At 35.3% G+C, this 10,550-nt stretch overlaps 1 protein-coding gene across 1 annotated transcript; it reads right to left on the bottom strand.

The window, feature by feature from the left end:
• Positions 1-3,998: 3,998 nt before the first annotated feature.
• LOC145115450 (uncharacterized) lies at positions 3,999-6,454 on the bottom strand. The gene is made up of 7 exons (XM_079051748.1): positions 6,316-6,454; positions 6,088-6,217; positions 5,767-5,924; positions 5,586-5,658; positions 5,196-5,387; positions 5,019-5,112; positions 3,999-4,850 (listed from the first exon to the last, which is right to left on the bottom strand). Exons 2-7 carry the CDS (start codon positions 6,211-6,213, stop codon positions 4,198-4,200), a joined length of 1,296 nt encoding a protein of 431 aa, XP_078907874.1. The 5' UTR covers positions 6,214-6,217; positions 6,316-6,454; the 3' UTR covers positions 3,999-4,197.
• Positions 6,455-10,550: the final 4,096 nt, after the last annotated feature.

Genomic DNA, 10,550 nt, shown 5'->3' on the forward strand with positions numbered 1-10,550 from the left:
AATCACATGTAATTCATATGTAAAGTTTGCAACCAAAATACTTCAATAAAATTATATTTTCATTTATATATTATACTAACGGATTAGTTTATTGGTCACCGAATCAGAAATCAATGATGGAACAAAAATATCCCAAAGATTAATTAAAATATACCTCTTTCCTCAATTTTAAAATCCAAACGAAAATGACTGTTATACTTTGATGAGACATTTAATCTTATAGGAATTCTAATTTTTGGAGCATCAAGGTCAATATCAATAGCAAATCTGCAAATGCAAGAAGAAATGCAGGAAATTAGCAAACTTTTTTTTTGTAATAGTTTTATCAAAGAGCAAGATATTAGTTTCTCATATATATAGTTGAATTTAGTAAAATTCATCCAACTATACCTGCAAAGTAGTTGCTGTTTCATAAGCAACTTTAGGGCTAACAAAATTGTTCTTCTTCATAAATTCCAGAAAATGGAAGGAATTACATTCATTCAAGAATCGTCCATTCCAATGGAATGATACATTCTGCAAGAAGAAATACAAGAAATTAGTAAATCTTTTTTTTTTGTAATAGCTTTATCAAAGAGCAAGATATTAGTTTCTCATATATATATATATATATATATATATATATATATATATATATATATATATATATATATATATATATATATATATATAGTTTAATTTATTAAAATTCATCTAACTGTACCTGCAAAGCAGTTGCCGTTTCATAAGCAACTTTAGGGCTAACAAAATTGATCCTCTTCATAAATTCCAGAAAATGGAAGGAATTACATTCATTCAGGAATCGTCCATTCCAATGGAATGATACATTCCATTCCTTCTCCATCATACCAAGACTGAGCTCTTTGACGGTTGCATAGATCCTACATGGCATTTTCCTTACAATCTTCGTGATCATGTAGTATACACCAAAACAAGACCCCACTGCAGCCATTGCCAAATGGGTGTCTTTCGTGCTCTGAAAAAGATAACACAAGACTTAGATATAAGCAAGTAAAACATAGAATTCATTAAATCATGAACCACTTTTGGAAATATGAGTTTAATTAATGAATATAGTAACCTACCAGGATAATACATGTGACTGCAACTCCAACATCAACTTCTCCATCTTCAGAAATAATATATTTCCTCACCAGCCAATATCCGAAACCAGCTCCTAACAAAATGATTCCAAGCACCACAAAAACAGAAACCTACAAGGTTAAATAAACTTTTCTGTAAGATCAATAGATTATAATTCTAAACCGTAAAGTAACCAATAGTGTAAAAATGAGGGACTTACTGGGTTCTGGACTTCTTAACTTATCCCAAAGTTTTGGAGAAATGAATTCAGAAATGCTAAGAGGCTATGCACCACAAAAGATCCTGCTCCAAGCTGGAAAGATTACAGAATACAAAGCAAAAAATAAAACATTTTAGAAACCACAAAAGATACTTGGTGTCCCAAATCCTGTATATGAGTTGTTGCTATCAACATAGATGAACTGTAAGGGAGAAGAAACTTACTACTGTGGACATTATACCAAGGTAAAATGCATTTCTCCTACCAGTTGGTAGTAATTTCCTTGCCTGGTCAACAATAAAGATAATATAATTAGAAAACAATTAAAGATATTGCTAAAAATGGCAGTACACAAACAGAAGAAAATATATGTCCTTTTCTACAGTCTACTGGTAAGAGAGAGAGACGTACCTGATAGAGTAATATGAGAACAACAACTAGAACTCCAATAGCCATGGAACTGGTGTAGTAAAAGGGGACCCATTCGCTGATAAATGGTGCCAAAAACAGTAAAACAAATCCCACAGCTAGCAAGTAACTTGTGATTCTGGAAAGACATAATAAATTCAGCAACCTGGAAGAATATAACAACATCGCTGTTTTCAATAGCATGGTGTTCTTTCTCAATATCCTCACGAATTGACTGCATTAACACTATTGAGAATACATATGGACTGATTAGTAATGAGTAATGACACCACGGATAACAACAGATAGCTTCATTGAGAATACAATAATTACCATTATACCCTTCTAACAGGAACTGATTAGTAAAATCATGGAGCAACCGAAGGATATTCTTGTTTGTTGTTGGCATTCTTCTACTCTCCCATGACATCTTTTTTTTGATGAATCACACTGGTTTTTATGACCTTTAAGCAATGAATCATGAGAATCAGAACAAGCGTTTCCTTTAACTAAAACTTTGGAACCATCCTATATATAAAGCCAATTGATGAAGTTAGTAATGAATATCTGAATGGATCCACAGCTAAATGAAAAGCTTTTACCATAGTAATTCGGGTGAATGATCCACTGAACTTTGATCGAGCACCAATATTTAAAGGCATTGTTTGCCTTCTTTTTCTTTTTATAATTAAACCTAGTCGTTCACTGTAGTGAACTTGAAATGCTAAATTCGAGTAATGAGCAACAAAGATATTGCACATGAGAATGAACTTACTGGAGACGGAGTGGATGATGACATGACCTAAACGGAAACACCACCGCATTTTGTGGCTAAGAATTCAGATTCGAAGGATCCTGCATTTTAACGATCTGCGTAGAGTCTTCACCTTACTTGATGCAATGAATACGGAGACAATTGACGGAGGAGACGATGGATTTCGGACTCTGGTTATGGATTTTGGATCGACACCGCCATCGGTGCGGTGAGTTCTGGAATGCGATGAAGATGGAGATTTATGTAATAGCAAAGGAATACAGGTAATCAAAATTACAAAGATCCATTAATAAATCATAAATAAATAATCAAAAGATAATCAACGATTTCAAAATAGCTTCAAGAAACACAATCAACATGAGGCATTAGATTCTATCGAACCTGAGTTGATTTACGACTGCTTCTGATTGCTGTAATGCATACCAAATTCACTAAACTATATTGATTTAGAGGACAGAGATCGACCACAACATTCAAATCGAAACAGAAGGCGAGAAATCGATTCTGATTTGCAGATGGAGGCGATCGGATGAGATGGAGACGGTTGGTATCTGCGATCCGTGAGCTTAATCGATTTTTTTCGATTAATGATGAATTATCGATGCTTGACAGAGATGAGAGGGAGGCTGAAGGATCTTCGGCGAATAGAATGGTAGGTCGATGTATGAGTGGTCTTCTACAGACGTATGGATGAAGGAGAAGAGACCGCACCTTCAAGGGAGTCGAGATGATCGACAACAACGAATCCTAGACGGTGTTGGTCGTTGATACAGGTAGGGGTGGGCGTTGGAGGCGGAGACGAAGGTGGAGGAAGGTGCCGATGGAATTAGGGAGGAGGTCGATGGAGTCAGTGAAGAATCGGGAAAAGGGAATGATCGATAGAGAGAGAGGGATCTGATATGTTTATTTGGGTTTATCCCTAAAATGTCCTTATGTTATTTTTTTAGGTACCCTTCCGTGTTTTTTACCCAATTATTTACAAAAATGCCATAAAGGATCTTAGCCTTTAATTTTTTTAATCCAAATGTCCACTTTTAGTTCTCAGGTTCTCGGGAAATTATGAGATCTCAAATGATCATTCCTCTATATATATATATATATATATATATATATATATATATATATATATATATATATATATATTTTTCCAAAGTTGGCATTTTATATTTTACTAGCCCAAGATTCAAATGCACAATTACTTAAATATAACCCAACAAGAGATAGCTTAATACAACATAAAATTAAATAAAGAATATAAATGAAGAAAATAAAATAAAAAATAAACATTGATTCATTTAAATAGTAAACGACGTGGTTTTATAGTCTACACTCATTAATAGTTAAAAATCTGACCGGTTTTAACCGGTAAATGTGCACCAATAGCTTCTAGCGACTTTTTGCATGATATTGTAAGATTAATTGGACTTGTTCCCTCTTATCTAAATGGTTTTGCCTTCTAAACCCAACGGAGGAACGCTTTTCCAACCATTTACTAATTAAATTTCGAACATATAACATAAATAACAATTCTCTTATTTAATACAATGCTTATCCTGCGTCACAAGCTACCACATAGCTTTAATACACAAATACGTGAAGAGATATCCGTTTACACAACAAATGTATACTTCCTTACACACATACAATAAAGTTTATCTCTCATATAATATTGTTCGAGTATGCATATGAGCATGTGTCGATCAAACCCTCTTTAATTGATCAACGGTTTCTTAACAAACTCCCTAGATATCGTATAATCTTCTGGTACGGGAAGATCAAGTTCAGAGCAAACAAATCGGATTACCTCTGCGGTGGCTAAAGCCTTGAAAGACATCTTGTTTATCATCACAGAAATAGAAAACCGATTGTGTATGTCACCATATCCTGTCGAACCACCTAAACCCGCATGACCAAACCCGATCACCAAACCCTCGGCTGATTTAATCCTCTTAAACCCAAGCCCAAATGTCCCATCCGGTAAGGCAAAATCCTTAAAATCTCCAGTTGCCAGGAACGCGTCATGAATTTTCGATTTAGGGTTTTTAAAGATTTTAGTCACGGCGGTTGTATGGCTGTCGGTGGTTGAGGAATGGGGGGAAGGGATGGCGCCACCGTCCACAAGGGCGGCATAGTAGCGGGCCAAAGCACGGGCCGAGAAGTTTCCATTGCCAGCAGGTTGTATGGCACGGCGGAAATCAAGCATGTTGGTTAGATTAACCAGAGAGGGAAGCACCGATGGCCCAAGGGTGGCAGGCATGGCGCCATAAGGTTGTTTATCAACCGGGGGTGCAGCGGTAGGAGGAGGAGGAGGACTACGAAATTCACTTGTATCAAATGCAGAAGTTACCAGACGAGATTCCACACCTGAATTGTGCATAACAATGAAATTTCTTATCAACTATCAAACAAATTCAAGGTCATAATACATAATACATAAAAGCACTTGTTTAATCTTTATAGAAACTAGTTATGTGACTAGAGTAGAAAATGGTAGAACTCAGATTTATTGAGTAACATTTTTGTCAATCTCACCAGGAGGAATCCCAATATAAAGCTCGCCCTCCAGATTAAGTGGGCGTACAAAAGCTTCTTCAAGAACATCCTTGAACTTCTTCCCAGATGCATGCTGCACGTTTTAAAAAACGTATACATCAATGAAAGTAGAGAAGTATATCAAAATTTCTTCATAGAAGATGCATGTAATGGTACCTCAATGATACCACCACATAACCAGCCATACGACATATAATGATATATCTGTTCACAACCAGGTTCTGTCTCAGGTGAGGCCATTGCAATGCGTTTTACACACTCCTCCCAATTGCACAATGACACGTGATCCCCAATAATGTCAGAAAGAGCATTGTGCAGGCCGGATGTATGATTTAGTATATGATGAACCTACAGGAGAAAGGAAAGGTGATCGATGTCGCCCTTCTATTCCAAAGTTATAGAGAAAATCTAGAATGGAATGTAACCAAATAAACTAACTGTCCTAGATATCTTTGCTATTAAACTAAGATTTATGGTATATGTTTGATAATTAGGGTTAGGATAAACAATATCTGCTAGGTGGCTGCATAAGAACCAATTCCCTACCTTTATCTGATCCTTTCCATTTACAGCAAACTCCGGCCAAAAGTTTGCCACATTATCATCAAGTTTCAGTATCCTACAATGAAAATGCATATTATGTTTATTTCCTTCCATTCCATAATATGATACCATATATAGCACCCCTTATGAGTGTTAAAAATAAATATCGAATTGACGAAAATACCCCTTATCCGCCAGCCAATGTATCATCCCTGCGGTGACGCCCTTAGTTGCAGAGAAAACAGGAAATAAGGTATCGGGCTGAACTGGACGAGGGTCATCTGCTCCCATGACTCCAGCTGCAGTATCAATGATCACTTTCCCATCTTTGTATGCACAAACCTATGAAACAGAATAATCAAAGTTTTTGTAAAATACAATCACAAAACGTATAATGTCTATTGCATTGATGAAAGACAGAGAGTCTGTCATTGTAGTCTAATGCACACCAAAACTAAGTAAAAGCAATATGCTAAACCAATTATATTGGAGGAGTGGTATGCACCTGGATTCCAAGTATTTTATCAGCATTCCCTAATTCAACCAAAAGGTCCCGCAGCTTGGCTTCTACATCGGAATGGATAGGACTGTCACATAACCATTTTGTAGCTGTGGATGTTCCTTTATTCATGTTGCTGAAACAAAAATAGCTAGTAAAGTAGGGTTCGTATAGATATGAGCAACTGTGATTAAGGAATTAATAGCCACCGGTTACAACAGAGCAAAATCATACCTTATGAGAACAGATTTAGGAAAAGGGCTGATGGTATTTAGATAAAATGGCTATCGCTGATCGGGGATGAAAAGCGGAAATGATGTGAAATTCTTATAAAGATTGATCTTTCCAACAACGTTGGGTCGGAAATGAACTTTGCGATTAAAACGTTGAACATCTTTTCTTGTAAGTTCCATCTATTTTTGTGAACTTTCATATATTTTGCTCTTCGCTCTCTGCCACATATCTCATGCTTTACTAAAACAAAAAGCAATTTGGCATTATATATTCATATACTCCTCTACCGACATAAAATTTCCCTTACCTATAAGGTATTATTATTATTATTATTATTATTATTATATACCGACAAAAATTTTCCCTACCTATTAGTTTTTTATTTTTATATTATATAGATATTATTAATAAATTAAGACAATTATATATCATATTAATATTTTTAAAGTAATAGTGATAAAAGTTGATATGAGACCATTAAATAAAGTTGATATTACACCATTCAGTATATATACTTAATAATTTCACTTTATCAACTATCTTTTTTGTATATTTTCAATTGTTTTTAGTATATATATATATATATATATATATATATATATATATATATATATATATATATATATACTTAATAATTTCACTTTATCAACTATCTTTTTTGTATATTTTCAATTGTTTTTAGTATATATATATATATATATATATATATATATATATATATATATATATATATATACTAAAAACAATTAAAAATATACAAAAAAGATAGTTGATAAAGTGAAATTATTAAGTATATATACTGAATGGTGTAATATCAACTTTATTTAATGGTCTCATATCAACTTTTATCACTATTACTTTATATATATATATATATATATATATATATATATATATATATATATATATATATATATATATATATATATAAAAGAGCGAATGAGGATTTAATTTCGGTGAGGACAGTGAGGAGTAATCGCGGTTGTTCATCTAAAAAACGAAGGGCAATGATTTTTAGTATTTTATTTTTATTTTAATTAAAACCGGTGTTGACATTTTTGAAATTATCTCCAACTTTTTGGTATGTACCTGCAAAGGTAAATCTTTTGAGGACATGATCGTCAATTGCAGTTTAGAAAACTCTGGTCGCTATTTCACTCCTTTTCCCCCATTATTCATCCTTTTTATTCGTCGTTTGTCATCGTAGTCAGCAAGTAATCGATCGTTTAATCGATCGTTTAATCATTCGTTCGAGCTCAACATATTGTTCAATTCTTCGTTGTTAATTTTCGTCGTTGTCTTCTTGTTGTTATGGGAGCAGGTAACGACATACGATCACAGAGCGGGATATCCAATCCAATGGGACGACCTTGGTGCTTTCGACCCATAAGTACAGTGTGGAAGACTCACCTCTCATTTTGAACAATAGTTGATGAAGTCCCAACTCCGAATCTCAGCTCTAACTGCAACCTATCCATCCAAATGACCAATTCTCAACCACAATCCTAAAATTCCCAAAATACCCGTAGGTCAAACTTAGTCAAAATTAGGTAAAATTCAAAATTCCAAAAAGTCAACCGAGTCAACCCAGCTGAGTACGATGTACGCCCAACGTACATGTTGGTTGACCAGGCACGAGCCTGTTTAGCACGTACGTGCAGCGTACGCCTTGAACGCCCAACGTACGTAGCTGGCTGCCAACCCAACTCATTAAGGACTTAATCCTTAAGCTCTTAAGCCCATTTTCCAGATCCAAGCCCAAAATAATGTCATTGACCATAAAGTTTCCAACTTTATGGTATTGCATGGCCTCTAAGTGCTTAATGTCCAAAACCCTATGTTCTTAACCCATTAAGACCATCTAACAAATGCATGGGTTACATACAACACTCAAGATCATTTTTTATGGTTCATACTAGTTCCATAATGGATAAAGTTTCCAACTTTATTCATTAGAATGGTCCCAACAAACAAGATCTAGTCTTTAAGTCTCAAAGGGACCCAAAAAGTGCATCTTCTCAACTTAATACATGAAGTCTAAGTCTCTAATCTTCAGATCTTAATCAAAATGATGTTTAGATGGATAAAGTTTCCAACTTTATCCATAACAAGGTCACAAACTTTTAAGATCTAAACTTTATGCACTTAAAGTGACAAAAAGCTCTTAACACTCAAAACTAGTTAGATCTAACAATTTCATCATCAAGATTCAAAATTTATACCTCTACAAGAAAGATCAAGGTGAATAAAGCCTGGATCTACAAGCTCCAATGCAACCAACCCTTCTTCCATGAGTTCCTTCTTTTCCAAGGTGCACCAAGAACACTCCAAAATACTTAAAAGCACCTTCTTTTTGCTCACAAAGTTCAATCGAGGGTTAGGCTTTCAGGATAGGGTGTTGGAGAGGTGGAGGCTGAGAATGGAATGAGTTTGGGGAAGTTTAGGAGCTTAAATAGGGCTCAAACCACAAAAATAGGGTTTGGGCACTGATCGCATACGTCTTGCGTACTTAATTTACGCCCAGCGTACTCAAGCATACTTACTACGCCCAACGTACTCAATTTATGCCCAACATACTAGGGATGGCCTAGTACGCCCAACGTACTCCCCTTACGCCCAACGTACTCCCCGTACGCCCGCGTACGCGGCTGACCCAAAAATCGTCGTAACTTCAAACGACCGTAACTTCTTCGTCCCAACTCCGTTTTCGACGTTCTTTATATCCACGGAAAGGTATTGAATAACTATACAATATTATCTAAATATCTTGGACTAAAAACTTTTTGAACAAAAATTCATATTTCATGCAAGAACACGGCCTATGACTTTTCCCTTTTTACCCTTCGGCCCATAACACAATTCAATGGTAAAATCTCTTAACTATCATTACCTCCATGGCTCAGAGGAAACATGATGTTACAAGGAATTTAATTCATGATAGTCTTAATTCACTACTTACTTCCAAAAGTACAAACGACTGTGGAATTTGAATAATCAAATTATTCGGGAACTAAAACATGCAAAATGAAACACACTAATAAACAATTGACAAAAGGTAGTAAATAAACTCATAAATAATTCTCTATTATTTAATCTTCAAAAGTCAATTACATTTACTTTGTTACAAGTTTCAAACTAACTATCTAACTACTAAAACTAATACCATCTCTCAGACCAATGCTCCTAGCATGTTGAATGTGTTTAACCCTACTCAGACCCTTTGTGAGTGGATCTGCAAGATTCGCTTTAAATGACACCCTCTTTACAACGAGGTGACCTTCTTCTACTCTATGTCTAATGAATCGGTATTTTCTGTCGATATGTCTATATCTGCCATGATCTCTTGGTTCCTTTGTCAAGGAAACCGCTCCTTCATTATCACATAAAAATTCCATTGGCTTCTTGATGGCTGACACAACTCCAAGATCTCCGATGAAGTTCTTCAACCAAATTGTTTCCTTAGAGGCTTCGCTTGCCGCTATGTACTCTGATTCATAGGTAGAATCAACCACTCTCTCTTGCTTGGAGCTTTTCTAAGTAACTGCTCCTCCATTCAAGGTAAACACCCGGCCAGAATGAGAATAAAAGTTGCCTCTCTCTGTTCGAAATCTGGCATCACTATACCTAGTTACTCTCAATGTATCACTGCCATCAAGCACTAGGACCCAGTCCTTAGTTCTTCGCAGATACATGAGAATATTCTTAACTGCTATCTAATGAGCTTTACCCAGATTTCCCTGATAAAGACTGACCATGCTCAAAGTAAAAGACACATCAGGGAGAGTATATGTTATAGCATACATGATAGATCTAACTGCATAAGCATATGGAGCTTTACTCATTTCTTCTATCTCAACATCGGTACTCGGACTCTACGTCTTACTCAGTTTGGTATTATTCTGGATGGACAGTTCTCCCTTCTTGGAATTTTCCATACTAAAATATTTTAGCACCTTTTCCAAGTAAGTACTTTGGCTAAGTCCAATTAGTTGTTTACCCTTGTCTCTCAGAATCCTTATCCGTAGAATATAGGCTGCCTATTCTAGATCCATCATAGCGAAACACTTTTCAATCCAAGATTTAACTTTTTGCAAAGTTTGAATGTTTTCCTATAAGCAGTATGTCATCAACATATAATACCTGGAAGGTTACTATACTCCCACTAGCTTTGACATATAAACAATACTCATCCTCATTTAGAATCCAAACTCCTTGATCTTCTCGTCAAAGCAAAG

Source organism: Lactuca virosa, chromosome 5 (genome assembly GCF_052849685.1).
Source record: "Lactuca virosa cultivar CGN04683 chromosome 5, Lactuca_virosa_CGN04683_v6, whole genome shotgun sequence".
In the NCBI taxonomy this organism is placed as follows: Eukaryota; Viridiplantae; Streptophyta; class Magnoliopsida; order Asterales; family Asteraceae; genus Lactuca; species Lactuca virosa.

What these genes read in the sequence shown, in the direction of transcription:
- LOC145115450 (XM_079051748.1), bottom strand. Translation starts at nt 6,213, where the DNA reads ATGAATAAAGGAACATCCACAGCTACAAAATGGTTATGTGACAGTCCT. An exon ending in ATAAAATACTTGGAATCCAG is followed by an intron (nt 5,925 to 6,087) that starts GTGCATACCACT and finishes TCTGTTTCATAG; the next exon opens with GTTTGTGCATACAAAGATGG. An exon ending in TATGTGGTGGTATCATTGAG is followed by an intron (nt 5,113 to 5,195) that starts GTACCATTACAT and finishes TAAAACGTGCAG; the next exon opens with CATGCATCTGGGAAGAAGTT.